At 36.3% G+C, this 23,156-nt stretch overlaps 1 protein-coding gene across 4 annotated transcripts in view; it reads left to right on the top strand.

Annotated features, from left to right (window-relative positions):
• CEP120 (centrosomal protein 120) overlaps window positions 1-23,156 on the top strand; it is an 86,430-nt gene that overhangs the window by 31,202 nt on the left and 32,072 nt on the right. For all 4 annotated transcript variants that reach the window (XR_007134581.1, XM_047778509.1, XM_047778510.1 and 1 more), the window contains 8 exons: window positions 858-1,074; window positions 2,108-2,282; window positions 3,588-3,737; window positions 4,630-4,812; window positions 6,597-6,693; window positions 6,796-6,948; window positions 8,014-8,103; window positions 22,435-22,527. Coding sequence is in view for 3 of the 4 variants with exons in the window: in XM_047778509.1 (XP_047634465.1) it covers window positions 858-1,074; window positions 2,108-2,282; window positions 3,588-3,737; window positions 4,630-4,812; window positions 6,597-6,693; window positions 6,796-6,948; window positions 8,014-8,103; window positions 22,435-22,527 (1,158 nt within the window). In the remaining variant the exon portion in view is untranslated. The remainder of the gene's footprint in view (window positions 1-857; window positions 1,075-2,107; window positions 2,283-3,587; window positions 3,738-4,629; window positions 4,813-6,596; window positions 6,694-6,795; window positions 6,949-8,013; window positions 8,104-22,434; window positions 22,528-23,156) is intronic.

Raw genomic sequence — 23,156 nt, 5'->3', positions numbered from 1 at the left:
TGGTGATCTTCATCGTGTGATACTGCCTCTCCAGAAAGACCCTTCTGAAAAGTGCGGTGGCTTCTGCTGGCATTCATAAGTGACTCTATCCAGAGCCTTTAGCACAGTGTTCTCATGTAGTGGAAACCATCCCCTACACCCCCAGCTCAGGCAGTGTCTGTGGCAGAAAAGGAACTCTGGTAAAAGAGAACAGTTTTAGACCTAGTTTCTGGGAATCTGCATTCATGCCTCTCTCCTGGTTGACTCAGCCTTAGCTGAGATAAGGTTCTTGGCTCATCAGTGCTTCATAGTCCTCATACTGCCTCAAGGCAATAGAGACAGGCATTTATTTGAACGTATCTGTTTTTGGATTATATATAGCCCCAGAGTCATCTTTAGGGTCCTGTTCTTTTAAAGAACTAATTTTTAGGTAGGTTGTGAAGAGAAGTGAGAGCTCAAAAAGACATATATTCATGTATTTTTAGAGGGTAGTAGAGCAAAGGAAGAAAATCATACTAGATATCTGGGTTTTTGGTTTTTGGTTTGTTTTTTAGCAATAAAGTCCTCCTTTGTATTGCCTTGATAGAAATAGCCATTCCCAGTAACACCTATGCCTGACTTCTATTGAATATCCATTTTTACACATTAGGATACATTTTGATGCTGAGCTCTGGATATCATATTTCCTTCCTGTTCAATCTTCCTTTTTCTGGTCCTAGATGCTATAAGAAAATTGGCAAATTATGAAGAAAAATAGACTAGGAATATCCAAACGGGGAAAGGAAGCTTATATTTTTAAAAAACAACATCACGTTTTTTTGCTTAAGTATGAAGGAAAGTTCTTTGCAAATTATACTTTATTTAAAAATTGTTTTTAGTCTTTAATTGAATTAAAGACCCAGAATGAACATGAGCCACACCATTCAAAGAAGAGAGTTTTAACCCCCATAAAGGAGAAGACACATACTGGGTCAAAATCTCCAAGCGTGTCCCCTGTCCCACCTCACAACCAGTCACCTCCAACAAAAGATGATGCAACAGAAAGTGAAGTGGAAAGCTTACAGTACGATAAGGACACAAAACCACATCCAAAGGGTAAGATATGCTTTTTATAGATCTTCTAGGTATAGATTTTTCAGCCATCTAATAATAAATGACTGAGAGTTTTCATGGGTTCTAAGTAAATATTTTAAAGAGCCAGTAGTGTGTGCCAGTGGGGGGAAAAAAATCACTTTAAAGTAACTGCAGTTTATTTAACTTCATGGAACTTGCTAAAAGGTAAGAAAATTTTTCATCTACTTTCATCCTAGAAATAGTAGCTTATTCAAAAGAAATTAAAGAAGCATAGTAGTTTCAAACTGATTTTTAGCGAACTCATGGATATCTTGAATTCTTTGGCATTTTAGAGAAAAAGAACTACTAATTGCTTCCTATAGTAAACTGATAGTAATCATTTCTGATCTCAAAGTTGAGACAGTCTGAGAATGCATATTTATCTGGTATTTTAAAATTTTTTCCATCTGTAACATAAGGATCTACAGTTAAATTTAGTAGTGTAAGTGATTAGAATAGTGGTGGATTAGGAGTTAGACATTTGGGTGCAAGTTACAGCTCTGTCACTGAGTAGCTGTACGACTTGGGCCATTCACTAAACACTTCTGTTTTGTGATTGGGTTGAACTAGGTACTTCTGTCTTTTCAAGTGTTAGTTTTTTGTTAGACTATGTCATATGTACCTCAAATAACCAAACTGCTTTTTAAAAAGTGATGTAATTATACCTGCAGAAAGTCTCAAATATTAAGTTTTTTGTTACTCCCTCTTAGAAGTAAATTAGCATCTGCTGCTGTCGTACATGACTGCATCAGTACTGTATGCTTTTATATTTTGCAATATATGTTGGGAGTAAACTCTTATTTACACAGTTTTGTAGTGGGAATTAAAGGCTACGTAATTTTGGTCAAATCACATTGAGAAGGTTATGTCTCAATTCATATATTTATACAATCAAATAGATTCCTTATTTGAAGATAAATGAGATGGTAGTTTTAAATTACCTGAATAACTTAAGAGAAACTGTTAGCAAATGGAATTTCTTTTTTTTTAATTTAAATTTTTATGTTCATTTTAGCTATCAGTTCTGTACCGGCTTCACAGGCCCAGCCAGTAACTACACCTATGGCTTCAGAAACAGCTTCAGGACAGAAGATTGCTGTTCCTGCAACATCACATCATTTTTGCTTTTCAATAGACTTAAGGAGTATCCATGATTTGGAAGTTGGTTTTCCAATCAACTGTATATTAAGGTGTGATTTGATTTGTTTCGAAGTATTATTTTCTGAGGAGAAATGTCACCAAAGAAGTTGTAATAACATTTGTTAAATTAAATCAGTGGCCCAAAGGGGGTAAGGTTATGTTCCATTGACTTTAAACTTAAACCTGGGTGGCACTGGTGATATGACAGATGACAGTCTTGCCTATTCTAATAATTGTAGGCATTTAAAATAATTTTTTAGTGGTCGTATTTAAAATGCACTGACTCTTGAACTTAAAATGTGTTGTTTCTGGGTGAGGCAACTTAAAATGTGTTGCATGCTCTGGGTGAGGCCAAAAAAAAAATCAGGATAGGACTTCCTTTGTGGCTCAGCAGGTTAAAGATCCTGCATTGTCACTGCTGTGGCATGGGTTCGATCCCTGGTCTGGGAACTTCCACATGCCGCAGGTGCAACCAAAAAAAAAAAAAAAAAAAGTCAGGACATTACTATATAAAGGAAACTAGGTTTAGAAATTAAATTCAGCAAGCATTTCTTGATGATTTACTGTATGACAAAAACTTGTTCTTAGGAGCGCAAAGATGAAAAAAATAGGACCCATGCCTTCAAGGAACTCCGACTAAACATGTGGCAGCTCTGTCTTAGTTTAGTGGAGACATTTTCGTTTCTAAATCTTTCTCTTATTTGGAATATATCAAAGTCACTATCTCTTCGTAACATGGTGTCATTGCTTTCACAATATCAGAATTCTCCTAATTCTCCAGAGGATCATTGGAAGATGACTTGTAAAACAACTTTGTAGGAGTTCCCGTCGTGGCGCAGTGGTTAACAAGTCTGACTAGGAACCATGAAGTTGCGGGTTCGGTCCCTGCCCTTGCTCAGTGGGTTAACGATCCGGCGTTGCCGTGAGCTGTGGTGTAGGTTGCAGACATGGCTCGGATCCCGCGTTGCTGTGGCTCTGGCGTAGGCCGGTGGCTACAGCTCCGATTGGACCCCTAGCCTGGGAGCCTCCATATGCCGTGGAAGCGGCCCAAAGAAAAAGCAAAAAAAAGACAAAAACATAAAATAAAATAATAAAAAAATAAAAATAAAACAACTTTGTAAACTCTTGCTGTCCAAATAAGCATTTTCTCTATAATTTCTGTAATTTTTATATCAATACTGAAAATACTTGTATAATTTTAAAGTTGGTGACAGGAGTAAAACTATAATGTATTTGTGCCCTTTGTCTCTTTTAAGAATTCTGTTTGCTCATAATATTCATATTATACTTTTTTAAAAAATGGACTATAAAACCTTATCTGCAAACTGTAAGATTTTGTTTTTTTGAAATTCTAGGTACTCATATCCTTTCTTTGGAAGTGCAGCTCCTATTATGACTAATCCACCTGTAGAAGTTCGGAAAAACATGGAAGTTTTTCTTCCCCAATCTTACTGTGCATTTGATTTTGCAACAATGCCTCATCAGCTGCAGGATACCTTCTTGAGGTAATGGATGCATGATATGTATATTATTTTCTCAAATCAGCTCTTGAAGATTTGTATTTTACTAACAAGAGGGGAGTTTTTTTACGGCTTGGCGGGTTAAGGATCTAGCGTTGTCGTTGCAGCGGCTTGGGTCACTTGGCCCTGGAACTTCTGTATGCCCATGGGCACAGCCAAAAACAAAAACAAAAACAAAACCCAAACAAACAAAAAAACCAAGAGGTATTTCTATATATTTAATCCACAGCAGTTTATTATGTATTTGAGACTGTAGAAACAGACTATTAATGTCTATGATACTTGCGCTTTCACTATAAAGTTTTATATGGATATGAAGGCTCTTTTTAGGTTTTCATATCTTGTTTGCCTGTGTTTGGATATTAGAACTTGCTTAAAATAATATATGAGTAATGGAGGAACTTTGAAAAGTAGCCTTGCTTTTTCCTAGTATAATAGGTGAAGATAAATATGAACTGTTTTTATTACTGATTCTCTTAATGACCATAATACATCATATGCTTTTTGTTTTTTCATCTGTATAAAATGGAGGTATTCATCCAGCTATCTGAAATGGATTTGTGGAGAAAAATGAGATCTGTGAAATGTCTTTTTACTTTCTCAGAGTATCACGACTCAAAGAATTTTAAGAGAAAGAATGAAGAGTAAACATCATGTAACCATTTGTGGGAATAGTAGTGTTTGAAGTGTTTTCTTCATTGCATAGAAAGAGGTGTAAAAAATGTAGTAGTGTTTTCTGTTTGTTACCGTGGAATTGAGCCTTTACATTCCAGATAACAAAAACATCTTTGGCTTATTAAAGGAATTTAGAAATTTCAGTATAAGAAGCCTTAGTTCAGAGTTCATAGGTATGAACACATGTTTCTCTTTTCCTTAGGATTCCATTGCTGGTTGAATTATGGCACAAGGATAAAATGAGTAAAGATTTATTACTGGGAATTGCCAGAATCCAACTTTCTAACATCTTGTCTTCAGAAAAAACTCGCTTTTTAGGTTCTAATGGTGAACAGTGTTGGAGACAAACGTACAGTGAATGCGTGCCTATTATAGCAGCACAAGGGTAATGTATTTCCTATAATTGGTCTTAGCTTTGCTTTTTATTCTGATTAGCTACTTTATCCTTTCTTGTCATTTTGTTTCTGATCTTTCTTCTCTGACCTGTGGGAGCTATATCCCAGTTTGCTCCTTAGTTTTCTGATACCTACTAAACACTCACAGAGTGTTTACTTATTCAGAGTGTTGAGGAAGTATTTCTCTTCCCTCTCTTTGGCCTGACAGTTTTAAGTTCAGGGTTGGATTTTTTTTTTAATTTAATAATTCAAGGTCAAATTTATCATGTAATTATAAGGTTATAAGGTGAGGCTTTTTTTTTTCCTTGAAAAATATTTTAACTTTTGCCTCCTATCTCAAGTTTGAGAATGTTGCAACTGTTTGGCACCTGAAAAAGTAAGTGTATTTTTTGCTCTGGAATTCATTGCCAACAGTGAAAAAACTTGATTTCACATATTTTAGACAAAATAATATATTTGTTGAATGATCTTTTTATATTTAATAATACAAATTTAAATTTAATTTTATATTTCACTCACCTTAAAGTATAGTAAGAATGCAAAAGAAAATCTGGCCCAGTACACAGCTGAGATCTAAAATTCTTACTGAAATTTCTTCCCTTCCTCTTCCTCATTCATAGCCACCTCCAGAGAGTGAAGGGTTTAGCAAAGCCTTTTATTCACTTGGAGATCTGGGAACAGGTTTTTAGAGAATCCGTTATTCTGGTTAACTGAAAATTCTTTTTAAAATCAACATTCTTTTCTGTCATCATAAGTAGAATATAATTATTATTTGTTGAGGTTATTTTAATGAGGTTTGCTGTGAATATTAACTTTTGTTGCCCTGCTTTGTGGACAGAAGTTTTAAGAGGTTTATTAAGTGAAAATTTCAGAGATGATAGGGCTTCATTTTACTTTATACATTTCTTGAGAAATCTGAGATTAGAAGAAAATGTGGAAGTTGATTAAGAGTTCAGATTGTGTGGAATTCATTCATTCAGGTTTGGTTTGGACAAAGCCATGTGTTTTTGTTGCCAAAATGTTATTTTCCTCTAACATTTTGTCTTTTTATTTAATGAAAAATGGTAAATGCTGTTGTGTGATATAAGGGTATTCATTATTATTAAAATTGTATAAAATTGTGCTATTTCTAGGAATTAGTCCTGAAACAGTGCTCTTAGCCATAAAAAATTTATGAATGAGTGTGTTCCTCCCAAGAAAAGTAGAAAGAGTTCAGAATAATTTATGTATATGGTAGAGGAATTACTAAGTTTTTAAAATTTTACTCTGTAAACTCATTAGTATGTTTCATAGGCATTAAAAATTACATTTTTGAATTTGCCATTAAACAGGAGAAAATCCTCCTGTGTAAATGGGAAGAAAGGACAAAACTATGATTTTTACCGTTCATGAGTACGTGTGTGTGTGTGTGTGTGTGTGTGTGTGTGTGTGTAAAAAAGAGAGGAAGGAAATTAAATTTTAGAAGTAATTACTTGTGGGCACTGAAATTTAAAATCTCTCTTTTATACTTTTCCAGTTTTTTAAAATAATCTATACCTGTTAAGGTCATTTTGTAATACATATATAGGTGTGTACTTTTAATATGGTGTTTGTGATGAAATAAAATCAAGTATGTAGAAGATCTTGAAATCTATAGAAGCTGTTACACTTTGAGCAGCAAATGTCAGGTGCAAGAAATATTACCTACTCAATGATCTAGAATTGGGGAAATAAAAGGGAAAATAATACAAGAGTGTTTCCATCAGTTTTAAAATATTTCTGATTTCATTTTTAGGTCAAATAACAGGATAATAGATCTTTCTTACACAGTGACTCTAGAAGATTATGGACTAGTAAAAATGCGTGAGATTTTTGTCTCTGATTCATCTCAGGTATTTCATTAAATGTTATGAAGTTATTCTTTAAAGTGGACTGAATGTGTTTATGTGTATGAGTATGTTTGTTTCAATATGCTTTTTTCATTTGTATCTTAGGGATTATCTGCTGTACATCAAAAGCCATCTTCTCTCCCTCCAGCACCTTGTCCTTCAGAAATCCAGACAGAGCCTCGTGAAACCTTAGAATACAAAGCAGCACTTGAGCTGGAAATGTGGAAGGAGATGCAAGAAGACATTTTTGAAAATCAGGTTACTTTTTAAATATTAGTTTAAAATTATTTTTATCTATTTAGTATAATTATCCTTCTCCACAGTAGACTTTTCTCTCTCTGTTTCATGGGGAGCCTATCTAGTCTTTGAAATTCAAGAATGCTCTACTCTTAAAAAATAAATTGAGTTCCAGTTGTGGCTTAGTGGGTTAAGAACCCAACACATTGTCCAGGAGGATGTAGGTTTGAACCCTGGCCTTGCTCAGTGGGTTAAGGATCCAGCATTGCCGCAAGCTGTGATGTAGGTCTCAGGAGTGGCTCAGATGTAGTGTTGCTATGGCTGCGGCATAGGCTTGCAGTTTCAGCTCTGATTTGGCCCCTTGCATATGCTGCAGGTGTGGCCCTAAAAAGAAAAAAAAAGACGGGAGGGGAAATTGAGAATAAAAATTACTAAAATGTGACAGCAAAAGCCACTCAGAGGGATTCCTCTAAACTTTCTGCATGAATCTTAGAATTCAGAGGTTAAGAACTTGTTTTCGGAGTTCCCGTCGTGGCGCAGTGGTTAACGAATCTGACTAGGAACCATGAGGTTGCAGCTTCGGTCCCTGCCCTTGCTCAGTGGGTTAACAATCCGGCGTTGCCGTGAGCTGTGGTGTAGGTTGCAGACATGGCTCGGATCCCGCATTGCTGTGGCTCTGGCATAGGCTGGTGGCTACAGGTCCGATTAGACCCCTAGCCTGGGAACCTCCATATGCCGCAGGAGCGGCCCAAGAAATAGCAAAAAGACAAAAAAAAAAAAAAAAAGAACTTGTTTTCTTTGCATTTCAGACCCCTCATTTAGGTTACCCTTCTGGAAACTGGGATCATCAGCTGTTAAACAAGAGAGGTGGAAAGTAGTTTAACATTAATTAGCTTTATACTGTCCTGAATTATACTCATATGGGTATTACTTGCCTCAGGCATCTCTGTTTTGTTTTAAATAAAATAGCATGCCTGAAAGAAATATATCTGTTATTATTGTTAATTATCTAACTGAAAACAACTGACTTGTTTATTTTAAATATTTAGGGTTTCTTTTTTAACTTAATTTTTCTTACTTTTGTAGCTAAAGCAGAAAGAACTGGCTCACATGCAAGCTCTTGCAGAGGAATGGAAGAAAAGGGACCGAGAGAGAGAATCACTAGTAAAGAAAAAGGTAATAGCTTCTAGAAAATAGGAGAAAAGGAAGAATATTAATGATAATATCTGCTATATGCATTAATGAAAATCTCTGGAAGGAATAATTAATAGTGTTTCTATATTGGCTTGATAAAATGGATGGATGGGTCAGGGCTTAGGAGGGAACGGGTTTTCATTGTAAGGTGTTTTGTACTCTTTGGTTTTTAAACCCTGCAGATGTGTTAGCTGTTCAAAAAGTGAATAAATAGAAAAACTGAATACTTGAGAAAAATCTAAGTAGAAAAATAGAATATTTAAGTATATATAAATATTACATTATAATTTATAAGTACATAAAACCACCAAAAACTTTTAAGGATTAAGTCATAAATTAAATTACATCTTTAAAAATGATAACATGAGATCGTCTGATCTTACTCCAGAAAACAAAAATTAAATATTTATTACCATTCAAGTACTAAGTAAAACAAATCTAAAAAATAAAAAAATTAGGCTTGTCTCAAATTTTCCAAATTTAAGTCTTTAAATAGTGGTCAGTGAAATATCTATAAGTGGGACAAGATAAGCAATGGGAAGGTGGTATCTTATACCAGACCAAGAGACAGGCCATGGTGTGGACTAGAAAATTCTTTGAAGTTATTTCAGGTCTCTGTCTTTAGACCATTTACATCTAACGTAATTATTGACACACTTGTGTTTAAATCTACTATCTTGCTTTCAGTTTTCAATTTGTCATGAACAGTCTTTGTTTCTTTTTTTCTCTGTTTTCCTACTCTTTCTTTCAGTCATTGAAAAATTTTTTTATGATTGTATTTTATTTCTATAGTTGCCCTATTAGCAGTATCTCTGTTGTTTTTGTTTTTTTGTGTGTTTTTTTTGGATGAAGCATGTGGTTTTTTTTTTTTCCATTTTTTTTTTATTACTCAAATGAATTTATCACATCTGTAGTTGTATAATGATCATAACAATCTGATTTCACAGGATTTCCATCCCACAGCCCAGGCACATCCCCCCACCCCCCAAACAGTCTCCTCTGGAGACCATAAGTTTTTCAATGATTGTGAGTCAGCATCTGTTCTGCAAAGAAGTTCCGTCTGTCCTTTTTTCAGATTCCACATGTCAGTGAAAGCATTTGATGTTGTTGTCTCACTCTATGGCTTACTTCACTTAGCATGATAGTTTCTAGGTCCATCCATGTTGCTAAAAATGCTGGTATTTCGTTCTTTTTAATGGCTGAGTAACATTCCATTGTGTTTATGTACATCTTCTGGATCCACTCCTCTGTCGATGGACATTTAGGTTGTTTCCATGTCTTGGCTATCATAAATAGTGCTGCAGTGAACATTGGAGTGCATGTGTGTTTGCGAGTTGTGGTTTTCACTGGATAGATGCCCAGGAGTGGAATTGCTGGATCAAATGGTAGTTCTATGTTTAGTTTTCTGAGGAATCTCCATACTGCTTTCCTCAGTGGTTGCACCAATTTACAATCCCACCAACAGTGTACTAGTGTTCCTTTTTCTCCACACCCTCTCCAGCACTTATTGTTTGTAGACTTTTGGATGATGGCCATTCTGGCTGGTGTAAGGTGGTACCTCAGAGTGGTTTTGATTTGCATCTCTCTAATAATGAGTGACGTTGAACATCTTTTCATGTGTTTCTTGGCCATCTGAATTGTCTGTTTAGATCTTCTGCCCATTTTTTGATAGGCTTGTTTGTTTTTTTGGTATGGAGTTGCAGAAGTTGTTTATAGATTTTGGAGATGAATCCCTTATCAGTCGATTCACTTGCAGAGATTTTCTCCCATTCTGTGGGTTGTCTTTTTGCTTTGTTTAGGGTTTCCTTTGCTGTGCAGAAACTTTGAAGTTTGATTAGATCCCATTTGTTTATTTTTCTTTTTATTGTCAATACTCTGAGAGTTGGATCTGAGAAGATGTTGCTGTCGTTTATGTCGGAGAGTGTTTGGCCTATGTTTTCCTCTAGGAGTTTGATAGTGTCTGGTCTTATATCTAGGTCTTTAATCCATTTGGAGTTTATTTTTGTGTATGGTGTTAGGGAGTGTTCTAATTTCATTCTTTTCCATGTGCCTGTCCAGTTTTCCCAGCACCACTTATTGAACAAGCTGTCCTTTCTCCATTGTATATTCTTGCCTCCTTTGTCATAGATTAATTAGCTGTAGGTGCATGGGTTTAATTCTGGGCTTTCTATCCTGTTCCACTGATATCTATTTCTGTCTTTGTGCCAGTACCATGCAGTTTTGATGACTGTTGCTTTGTAGTATAGTCTCACGTCTGGGAGCCTGATTCCTCCAGCTCCATTTTTCTTTTTCAGGATGTCTTTGGCTATTCTGGGTCTTTTGTGCTTCCAAACAAACTTTAAAATATTTTGTTCAAGTTCTGTGAAAAATGTCCTTGGTAATTTGATAAGGATTGCATTGAATCTGTAGATTGCCTTAGGTAGTATAGTCATTTTGATAATATTAACTCTTCCAATCCACGAGCATGGTATATCTTTCCATCTGTTTGTGTCTTTGATTTCTTTCATCAGTGGCTTGTAGTTTTCAGAGTATAGGTCTTTTGTTTCTTTAGGTAGGTTTACTCCTAGGTATTTTATTCTTTTGGATGCGATGGTGAGCGGGATTGTTTCCCTAATTTCCTTTTCTGCTTTTTCATTGTTAGAATATAGAAATGCTGTCGATTTCTGTATATTGATTTTGTATCCTGCAACTTTGCCAAATTCGTGGATGAGCTCTAACAGTTTTCTGGTAAAGTCTTTAGGATTCTCTAGGTATAGTATCATGTCATCTGCTAAGAGCGATAGTTTTACTCCTTCCTTTCCAATTTGGATTCCTTTTATTTCTTTTACTTCTCTGATTGCTGTGGCTAGGACTTCCAGAACTATGTTGAAGAGTAGTGGTGAGAGCAGACATCCTTGTCTTCTTGCTGATCTCAGTGGGAATTCTTTCAGCTTTTCACCATTGAGAATGATGTTTGCAGTGGGTTTGTCATATATGGCCTTATCATGTTGAGGTAGGTTCCCATTATGCCCACTTTCTGAAGGGTTTTTATCAGAAATGGGTGTTGGATTTTGTCAAAGGCTTTTTCCATGTCTATTGAGAGGATCATATGGTTTTTATTCTTCAGTTTGTTAATGTGGTGTATCACACTGATGGATTTGGGGATATTGAAGAACCCTTGCATCCCTGGGATAAATCCCACTTGTTCATGATGTACAGTCCTTTTAATGTATTGTTGGATGCGGTTTGCTAATATTTTGTTGAGGATTTTTGCATTGATGTTCATCAGTGAAATTGGCCTATAGTTTTCTTTTTTTATGGTATCTTTGTCTGGTTTTGGTACCAGGGTGATGGTGGCCTCATAGAATGAGTTTGGGAGTATCCCTTCCTCTGCAATTTTTTGAAATAGTTTCAGAAGGAGAGGTGTTAGCTCTTGTCTAAATGTTTGATAGAATTCGCCTGTGAAGCCATCTGGTCCTGGACTTTTGTTTGTTGGAGGTTTTTTAATCCCAGTTTCAATTTCAGTTCTTGTGATGGGTCCATTCATTTTTTCTATTTCATCTTGGTTTAGTCTTGGAAGATTGCACTTTTCTACGAATTTGTCCATTTCTTCTAGGTTTTCCGTTTTATTGGCATATAGTTGCATATAGTAGTCTCTTATGATCCTTTGTATTTCTGCAATGTCCATTGTTACTTCTCCTTTTTCATTTCTAATTTTATTGATTTGAGTCCTCTCTCTTTTTTGCTTGATAAGTCTGGCTAGGGGTTTATCAATTTTGTTGATCTTTTCAAATAACCAGCTTTTCGTTTCATTGATCTTTTCTGTGGTTTTCTTTGTTTCCATTTCATTGATTTCTGCTCTGATCTTTATGATTTCTTTCCTTCTACTAACTAGGTCTTGTCTGTTCTTCTCTCTCGAGCTGCTTTAAATGTAACGTTAGCTTGTTTATTTGGGCTTTTTCTTATTTCCTAAGGTGGGCTTGTATTGCTACAAACTTTCCTCTTAGAACGGCTTTTGCTGCATCCCATAGGTTTTGGAGTGTCGTATCTTCGTTGTCATTTGCTGCTAGGTATTTTTTAATTTCCTCCTTGATTTCTTCAGTGATCCATTGGTTGTTTAGTAGCATGTTGTTAAGTCTCCACGTGTTTGTGTTTTTTGCAGTTTTTTTCTTGTTGTTGATTTCCAGTCGTATAGCATTGTGGTTGGAAAAGATGCTTGATATGATTTCAATTTTCTTAAGGTTACTGAGGTTGGCTTTGTAGCCCAGGGTGTGATCAATCTTAGATAATGTTCCATGTGCACTTGAGAGGAATGTGTATTCTGTTGCTTTTGGATGAAATGTCCTATAAATATTAAGTCCATCTGGTTTAATGCTTCATTCAGGGCCTGTGTTTCCTTATTGATTTTCTGTCTGGTTGATCTGTCCATTGCTGTAAGTGGGGTGTTAAAGTCTCCCACTATGATTGTGTTATTTTCGATTTCTCCTTTTAAGGTTGTTAGCAGTTGTCTTATATATTGTGGTGAACCTGTGTTGGGTGTGTAGATATTTAAAATTGTTATATCATCTTCTTGGATTGATCCTTTGATCATTATGTAATGTCCTTCTTTGTCCCTTAAAATATTCTTCATTTTAAAGTCTATTTTGTCTGATATGAGTATTGCTACTCCAGCTTTCTTTTGATCCCCGTTTGCATGAAATATTTTCTTCCATCTTCTCACTTTCAATTTGTATGTGTCCCTAGAAGTGAAGTGGGTCTCTTGAAGACAGCGTATATATGCGTCTTGTTTTTGTATCCATTCAGCCAGTCTACGTCTTTTGGCTGGGGCATTTAGTCCATTCACATTTAAGGTAATTATTGATATGTATGTTCTTATTGCCATTTTATTAATTGCTTTGGATTTGTTTTTGCTGCTTTTTTTCCTTTCCTTCTTCTCTTGTTCTTTTCTGCCTAAAGAAGTTCCTTTAGTATTTGTTGTAAGGCTGGTTTTGTGTTGCCGAATTCTCTCAGCTTTTGCTTATCTGTGAAGGTTTTGATTTCTCCTTCAAATCTGAATGAGAGCCTTGCTGGGTAGAGTAATCTTGGTTGGAGGTTTTTTCCTTTCATCACGTTGAGTATATCATGCCACTCCCTTCTGGCCTGCAGAGGTTCTGCTGAAAAATCTGCCGATAGCCTTATCGGGGTTCCCTTGTATGTTATTTGTTTCTTTTCCCTAGCTGCTTTCAAGATTTTCTCTTTGTCTTTAATTTTGGTCAGTTTGATTAGTATGTGTCTCGGGGTGTTCCTCCTTGGGTTTATTTTGTATGGTACTCGTTGTGCTTCCTGGATTTGAGTGAGTGATTCCTTCCCCATGTTAGGGAAATTTTTGGCTGTTATCTCTTGGGATATTTTTTCTGTCTCCTTCTCTCTCTCTTGTCCTTCTGGCACCCCTATAATACAGATGTTGGTGCATTTCACGTTGTCCCAGAGTTCCCTGAGACTCTCTTCATTTGTTTTCAATCTTTTTTCTCTTTTCTGTTCTACATCTGTAATTTCCACTAATCTGTCCTCCACCTTGCTTATTTGTTCTTCTGCCTCCTGTATTCTGCTGTTAGCTGCTTCTAGTGAATTTTTTACTTCAGTTATTGTATTTTGCATATCTTCTTGTTTAAGTTTTATATCTTGTATCTCTTTGGTCAGTGTTTCCTGTAAGTTATCCGTCTTTGCCTCCAGTTTATTTCCAATGTCTTGCATCATCTTCAGCATCAACAGTCTAAAGTCTTTTTCCTGGAGGCTGAGAATCTCCTCATGGCTTAGCTGTTTTTCTGGGGTTTTTCCTTTCTCCTTCATCTGAGTTATAGTCCTCTGTCTTTTCATTTTTATAGGTTTTTGGTGTGGTGACCTTCTTATAGATAATAGAGTTGTAACTCTCTTACTTCTGATGTCTGCCCCCCTGTGGCTGAAGTCAGTATGGGGGCTTGGTGTAGGCTTCCTGATGGGAGGTTCTGATGCCTGCCCCCTGGTAGGAGGAGCCGATTCTACTCCCTCTGGTGGGTGGGGCTTAGTCTCTGGATGGGATTAGAGGCAGCTGTGTGCCTGAGGGGTCTTTAGGTAGCCTGTTTACTGAGGGGTGGGGCTGTGATCCCACCTGGGTTGTTGTTTGCCCTGGGGCTTCTCAGCCACTGGCTGACGGGTGGGGCCAGATTTTCCCAATGTGGCCACCTCCAGAGAAAGACAACTGCTGAATATTCCCGAGAGCTTTGCTTTCAATGTCCTTCCCTCACAACAAGCCACATTCACCCCTGTTTTCCCAGGATGTCCTCCAAGACCTGTGGACAGGTTTGACCCAGATTCCCTTGGAGACTTTGCTTTGCCCTGGGACTCAGTGCACGTGAACGTCTGTGTGCGCCTTTTAAGAATGGGGTCTCCGTTTCCCCCAGTCCCGTGGAGCTCCTGTGCACAAGCCCCACTGGCCTTCAATGCCAGATGCTCCGGGGCTCTTTCTCCCTGTGCCAGATCCCCACACGTGAGAGTTTGATGTGTGGCTCAGAACTCTCACTCCTATAGGTGAGTCTCTGTGAACCAGTTAGTTTTCAGTCTGTGGAGCTTCCCACCCAGGGGATATGGGGTTGCTTATATCGCGAAATCGCCCCTCCTACCTCTTGACGTGGCCTCTTTTTCATCTGGAGTAGGGTATCTTTTTTAAGGTTTCCGGTCCATCTTGGTGAAGAGTGCTCAGTCTTTAGTTGTGAATTTTGTTGTTCTTAGGAGAGAAGTTGAGCTCCAGTCCTTCTATTCTGCCATCTTAATCCCGTCCCCTCTTTTGTTTTATTTTTGGTTAGTGGTTGCTCTAGGGCATACAATATGCATCTTTAACTTAGCACAATATACCCTCAGATGATATGACACTTCATATATAGTATGAGAACTTTACAACAGCATATATCCATTTCCTCACTTGTATTCTATGTGTTCTCATCATGTATTTTGTTTCTGCGTATATTGCAAACCCTGCAATAGATTATTTTTTCTTTAATCAGTTACTTTTTAAAGAAGTTAAACTTTGAGGCAATAATGTCTTTTATATTAGCCATATGATTAACATTTCTTGTAGTATGAGTCTGCTGGCAATAAATGCTGTCAAGTTTTATTGGAGAAAGTCTTTATTTTGCCTCCATTAAAACTTTTTTTTTTTTTTTCAACTGGGTATAGGTTCCTGGGTAGATAGCTTTTCTTTTGTATTGTCCTGATAGAATATTTGCTGTCATTGTTAACTTTGGTCTTCTGTGTGTAATGGGTTTCTTTGTTCCTCCGACTGCTTTTCAGATTTTTTTTATCAGTGTTTTTAGCAGTATGATTATGTGGGCTTTGTGGTGGTGTGTGTACTTATGTACACTTGTTCATCCTGTTTGGATTCTTTGAACTTCTTTGATTATAGGTGTGTTTGTTTTTAAAAAAATAATTTTCATCAAGTTTGGAACAATTGGGATTTTTATTTCTCAAATATTTTTCCTGTGTCTCTTTCATTCTTAGTTTCCAGTTTACCTATATGTTAGCCTGCTTGATATTGTCCCATAGATAATTTGATTATTTTTAAGTCTTTTTTTCTTTTCAGTGTTGCATTTTGGATATTTTTCTATTGCTATGACTTAATGTTCACTGATCTTTTCTTTTGAAGGGTCTAATTTGCCATTAATCCCTTTTAGCATAATTTTTCATTTCATATGCTCCATTTTTCATATCTAAAAGTTGCATTTAACATATTCAACTTTTCATTATGTTCATGTTTTTCTTTACATTCTTGAGTATCTGGAATATATTTATAATAGATTATCTGTTAATTCCACCATCTGTATCATTTTGAGGTCTGTTTCTATTGATTTTTTTTTTCTCTTGGTGATAGATTATATTGTTATGCTTCTTCACACACCTGGTAGTTTTTTAATGGATGCCCGAAATTAAAGTTACACTATTGGTTGCTGGATTTTGTTGTATTCCTTTAAAGGGTGTTGGATTTTGTTCTGGTACTCACTTAATTCTTTGGGATGCGTTTGGTCCTTTGAAGTTGTGTTAGGATGATTCCAGAGCATTTTTAGCATTAGGGTATATAGCAGTGTCATCTTGAGGATGCTACCTGATGCCTAGTGTATGACAAGATCTTTCCACTTGGTGGTAGGAAAGTAAAATACTCTCAAAACTGTTTGAGCCCTGGGACTTACTGAGCCTATTGATTTACAATAGTAATTTTCCCAGCCTCATGATGTTTCACCTCAGGTCTGTATTCAGCCTCGGGTTTGAGGGGATTACTTTGCATGTCTCTGGTGGTCACTCTCTATGCATCTCCCTCCTCTCCTAATGTGTTTTAGTTGCCACAACTTCTCCAGTGTGGTCTTTTTCTCAACTAAGGAAGATTGATAGGCTGTGTTTGGGTTTTCCTTCTCTGATAGTCTGGAAATTGCCTTCAGGCAGTGAGCTAAAGTTATCATAGAACTTGCTTTGTCTCCTATCTCCCAGGTATCATAGACCTGTGCAGCCTACTGCCCAATGTGCGAAAACAGTTGTTTCATTGGTGTTGCACAGTTTGTGGTTGTAATTATAGAAGGGAGTAGTTGGTCTTTATGGGTGGAAGCAGAAAGTCTCCAGACCTTTGACTTGGTTTAACTTAATTTTCAATCATTGAAAATTTGAAAGACCAGTGGGCTTAAAAACAACAACAACAACAACAACAACAAAACAGAAACAAAAACCTAAGGGAAGAAAAAGAAAAGACTACATCAAAGTTTCCGTTTTAAGAAATGTTCAAATAACCAAATAACTAAGAGCCCTTACACATATTTAAACATTACACTAGTTTTACTTGAAAGAGACTTTTATATTAAGTAGTGTTTATAGTTTTCAACTGTAGTATCATGAATCTGAGTCTGAGTAAGCTGAAAAATATTTAAATTTTTTGAATTTTTCATTTTTAAGACAAGTTAATCTTTTAGCCATTTTTTAAAATGCAGTTAAGTTCTCCAATGTTGATGTTTTGTAAAATTCAAATCGTGTTAAATTTTGAAAAACCAGAATTTATCAGAATTGTGATAAACCCAACTTGTGACGTAGTTGAACTTTCTATTGCAAAAGGGAAAAAATGAGTAATTCTTGATTGTTATCTTGGTAATAATGATCTTTTCAGTTGAGAATTTTTAGTTGGTTTCCAAGTATTCAACTTCTGCCACCATTTCAGCTCAAATTGATGAGCTCTTCACTAGTTAATAATTACTCCAATCAGAAGTATTGAAATTAGAAATATGCCTGTCTATAAATGGCTGACCTGTTTATCTAAGTTGGTCATGTTGAAAAGGTAGATTGTAGTTTTCCATTTTCTTTTAACCTAAGTACATTTCAAGAGTAACAACTCATTTATTTTAATGTGTCCTATCTTGAAAGAATATTGTGAAGTAGGATGTGCTAAAATGTGATCAGGTTTTAAAATTTTTATAAGACACTGTAAAATTGAGTCACTGGAGAGAAAAAAGGAAAGCCGTTTTTCCTTAATAAGATGGAGTCTTTTGAAGCTGAGCGTTTTGAGAATCTTATACTGATATTTCTATGCCCATGATATATGAACCTTTTTTATTAGCTGAAGTTTTTAAAAACAGTTTGTAACTTATTCAGTACTTTGAAAGTTTACCTGAAGGAGTCTTTGAAATGTTAGTGAAACATTTACAATTAATTTATTTTTATTTCTGTTATTCTGCACAATGTAATGATCTAATAGTAAATGAGCGTTTGTTTACTTATTAGGAAAGCTATTCTTACTTCCAAAAAGATAACGAGCTAGTACCCCATCAATTCAAGATGAGATGGTGAACTACGTAACAACACAAATATTTTAGTGTTGTATTTGTAATAGTAAATGAGTATTTTATGCATTTGAGCTGTACCTAAAGATAAGTCACTGTGGTAGATTGGGTTTTTATTTGGTTTTTAAATCTTTCGTGTGTGTGTGTGTGTGTTTGCGAGAGAGAGAGATCTTTTGAGACCATATAAGAAGAATTATTCTGTCACCTGAAAAAGAATGGATTATTTTTGTGGAAGGTTTTTTTCTGTTTCATAAAATAATTCAATAATTCATCTTTTTCAGTTGTCAACTTTTTCACTTATACAGAAACTATCCCAAATAAATGAAGCCTTAGTTAACCTTGAAGTAGATAATGTAGTTTCTGGGGTAAAATGAGATATTTGCAACTTACCAAATCTTTATTTCCAGGACCCAGTGTATTGGTAATTTTTTTCTCCTTTTACCGTTTAACCTTTCCAATCATCTTGTTGAACAGATGATGATGCTAAATCCAGTGATTGTTAACTAATGAATTTTTCTTAAACTAAGTTATGATTACCTTTACAACATTCCAGTCCTCTTCTGCCCTCTGAATGGCTGAGATAATGTTTGTTCTGTCTTCCTTATGACTTCTCATAAGATAGCCAGAGATAGCTATCACATACCCACAGAGAAGGATGACATCAGTTCTGCATAAGGGAGCATGAGGAAGTGTTTCAAAGATAAGATCATGCTTCCACTTTGACGAAAATTAGTAGATACTGCCAATGGGACTCGAAGACATTTTAAATAGAGAAGTTTGAAATAGGCTTTACATTAAGAAATTTGTATGTAGGTTGGTGTGGGAAGAAGGGAGGAAAGGGTGTCCTCAAGAAATAAGGTGGGAGAGGCCTTTGGAATGTAAATCCTCTTGTATTCCATTTGAGGGGTAGAGACTTGATCCTGTAGCCTCTCTCAGCCAGAGTTTTCTGAGAGAATTTAGCCTTAATGCCCAAAGGTAGCCCTTGTTGGTAATGGATTAACTTTTCTCCTGTGCATCTACAATGGTAGAGTTGTGTACCATTCTAGGAGAATGTAGAAAAAATAATCATCTAAATTGCTTTATGTGTTCTGTGGCTCAACTGATAAACCCTGCTTGGTAAAGATAGAAATTTGAGAATTTTTGTTCATAAAGATTTTTATTTAAGGGAATGTGGAGATCAGGTTTTCATTTTGGAACAATCATTCTGATGGAAGTATAGTGGATGGCATAGTGGAATGTGGAACTCAAGTCGGGAAGTCCAGGAAAATAAATATAGAAGAAAATGAAAGCTAAAAACAGCAGTGATGAGATGATGGAGAAAAAAAGGAGGAATGGATGTTAAAGCATTGAAATTAAGGATGGTTCAGATCTCGAACCTTAAGGCATCCTCAGTACTACCCTGCAGTCCTATTGCATTCCCTAATCAATTTATTCTCTCACTCTCCCGAAAAAATTAATTCACACTGGTTTTCTTAAACAACCCTCTCTCATCCTCACCCAATTTGATCTCTACCTTTCTAAAACATTTCCTCTACTTGAATTTCTCTACTCACTTATCCTACTAGTCTACTGACCTCACTGGTCTCGCCTTCCTAATTTTCGTGGTAGATCCTTCTCTTTATCTCAACTTCTATGGGCTTTATTGGCTTGCTCCAAGGTCCAGTCCTTGAATCTCTTTTCCCTTTTAATACTCACTCCTGGGGTGATCTCTGCCACTTTCATACCATTATGTATGCTATATACACTATGCACGTTATATATATACAAATATATAATGTTTGTTTATTTCCACCCTCAGCCTCTCCCCTGACTCTACATTTGGCTATTTAGCTGCCTACACTACATTGCTAAATGGCTGTCTAATATGCATCTCAAATTTAACCTGTCTAAAAACACTCTGTATCTCCATCCTATGTAAATTTTTTTCCTGTTGATTCTTTTAGTAAATGGATATACCTTTTACTTAGTTGTTCAGACTGTAAGCCAAGTCATCCTTGATTCTCTTTCATTCTACATCTAGTTTATTAGTAAATCCTCTTGACTCCACTTTCAGACTGTATCCTGGCAATGAAGAATTTCCAACCACCTCCATTGCTACTTTTCTAGTTTAAACAATCAGGATTTCTTTCCTAGATTACCACATTTACTTTTTTTTTTTTTTTTTTCCGCCATACCCAAGGCACGCAGAAATTCCTGGGCCAGGGATTGAGCCTGAGTCACAGCAGTGACAACACCCTATCCTTAACCACTAGGTCACCAGGGAACTCTTAATTTGGTATTCTTTACCCCTATAACGTATATCCATCTTAGCTAGGAGTGGAAGAAGATTATATACTCCTTTGCTTAAAACTCATCATACTCCTCATCACATTTAGAATAAAGCTCAAAGTTCTTACCAGGAGCTGCGAGGCTTTATGTGATCTGTCCCCTAGCTGCTTCTCTGACCTTATCTTTTGTCAGCCTCCTGTTCACACAATCTGTTCTAACCACCCTGGCCTCTTTGTTTTTCCTCAGACATGATAAGCCACCTCCCTCAGGATCTATAGAGTGCTTTTCTTTGAGAGATATTTTCTGGTCTGCTTGATAATCTGCGTGAGGCCTTCTCTGACCACTGTATCCAAAATAGTGTCCTCTTCCTCTTCCCCCAGGCACTAGCTCCTCATTCTGGTTTATTTTCTTCATAGCATTTATCTACTATTGTATTACATATCCACTTCTTTGTTTGTAGTTTGTTTTTCCTTGGAATATAGGCTCCACCTGACCTAGTTTTTCCCGGTATCTGCTAGGTATTCAATAAATACTTGTTTAAAAGGGTAATGATTTCAGATTTTATATAGTTTGAGTTTGAGATTTGGGGGGAATATTGGCATGTTCAGCAGGTTTGGGATATATAGGTCTGAAACTCTGGATGGAGGTTTGACTTTGAAGCATAAATTTGGGAATTCTTCATATATGTGTTGTTACGTAGATAAACTCACCCAAGGAGGTCATGTCTTTTGAGAGGAGAAGACATCGTGAGACAGACCTCTGGGAACGCAGATGTTTGGGTTGCCTGAGGAAGAACATGTGCTTTGAATATTCCCGCATCATCCTGTTTTCCTGTCTTTGTCTTTACATGTGGCACTCAGAATTTGACACATTGATGTTAGTAATTTTGGTTAAGGATTTAAAGGGTGAACCAAAGGTCGGTGGTAGAGTTAACAGCATTAATAAATAATCTTGGTTGGTTAAAAGAATTAGTAAATAATCATGTTGGGCCTAAATCATCAAAATAAAGTTTAACAAGGACAAATGTCCAGTTCTGTCGTGAGAGTGAAACGCTGACTTGGACAATGGGTATAGTTATTCTAGATCTAAAAACAAAAATCTTGAGGATTTTCTTTGACATAACAAACAGTGTGACTAAGATCCTCAGACAGAAAATGCAGTTTTAGACAAAGTTAATAGACATGTGTTGACCTAGTCTTTGACAGTGTGCATTCTTTGGTCTCTGACTAGTGACATCACATCTGGGTACCATATTTTTAAAAGAACTTAGTGTAGAATATAGACTCCAAATTCAATCCAAGATACTAGAGGATGTGGAAACCATAACATGTGACTAATAGTTGAAGCTTGTGTTTATCTTGAAGAAAAAAAGACTAGGAGAATATATGATGGCCACTACTAGACTCAAATATGTGAAGATACTTTTTTTTTTCCTATTTCCCAAGTGGGTAGAAACAGGATTAAATGTTAGACTTTCAAGGAGCATCAAATCAGGGCTTTAGCGGCAGTAGTATGGAGAAAATCATGTTGAGGCTTGGGACCTGGAGACTAAATGGTGAGAAAGACCGGAAATGTGGTTCAGAAAATCTTGGTAAATATGATCAGTCTGAACTGAAAGCTAGAAAACCACAAGAGTCCTATATTTCCTGTGTAGGCCAAGCACATAGATCTCATCCTTGATGGGACTCACATTCTTAAAGACAGAGCAGGACTTTAGGCCTGTAGAAATTGGGGTACTAGACTAGGGGCCCAAGCAGGAGCTCTAGCTTCAGAAGTATTGAAGCACTGAGTTATTTCAACTGTGGTAAAGGGCCATATCTGAACAAAAGGAGAACTGACTTGAAACTGACTAGCTGGCCTATCACCAGGGTTAGTTCCAGTGAAAGAGCATAAATGACTAAGAGGGCTTCAAAGGAATACTGGAGTAGTGAACAAGGCAGATTTTTTAAGAAGCTAATTTTTCATAAACACAAGATTTTAGTAGCAGTCTAACCAATCACCCAGTGGGAGAAAGACTTCCTCAGGAGACTGAGTATTACTAGAGATAATCTAAGCAGAAATTAGTTTGGCTTCCTTCCTTAGAGTATAGTAGAAAGAATTGCTGCCTTGACTTGGATGTAATTCATGATTTACCTCTTCTCATATCCTCTGTTTCAGTAAAATAATAATGTATGCATTTTTGAAATTGCTTGTGTTTTGAATTCGAGGAAAAGTTAAGGTAACTTTCATTATATTTTAGGTGGCTGAATATACAATACTAGAAGGAAAACTTCAAAAAACCCTAATTGACTTAGAGAAGCGAGAGCAGCAGCTTACCATTGCAGAATCAGAGGTACTGTATTTATCATATCTTTCTTTCACAGAATCCATATATTGAATTCATACCTTTTATTTGCTTTCTTTTATACTTGTAGAAAACATATTTCATGGAAATTATGGAGAAAACTGCTCTTGAACCAAGTAAAGAATGTTTGATATGTTGGCATATGAGGAATAGGTGGAAAACTGTGTGAAATGAAACGAATGACAGTTACCAGCTTTGGCTGACGTCTGCAGTAGCAGAGATTTTTGGTTACCTTTGCAGTTGTGTGGACGGAATGGATAGTTGTGCTACTTGGAAAAAAGAAAATGTAGCACAGGCTCGGGGCCTCAAATCCTGATTTTGTTTTCAGTAAAAAGGGAATATCTCTCTTTCTTGCCCATTAAAGATTAGATCCCAAGAAAGAATAAACTTTTGTTAATACTGTGCCTGGTTAGCACTTTTTTTAGCTCTTATTAAATTTTACCCTAAATACTTTCTGAAATTACTATAAGGTCACTTCAAATTATTAGAATTTCTTCCACATGAAATATGTATTGCTACTTCCTTACCCAAATGTGTTTCTTAAAATTTTCTCAGCATATCAGCTTAACCTTATCTTTACACATTTTCTGGGATTTCTAAGTTGATTTAGGTATTTA

This window comes from Phacochoerus africanus, chromosome 4, assembly GCF_016906955.1.
Source record: "Phacochoerus africanus isolate WHEZ1 chromosome 4, ROS_Pafr_v1, whole genome shotgun sequence".
NCBI lineage: Eukaryota > Metazoa > Chordata > Mammalia > Artiodactyla > Suidae > Phacochoerus > Phacochoerus africanus.
This window is presented reverse-complemented; position numbering and strand designations above follow the sequence as displayed.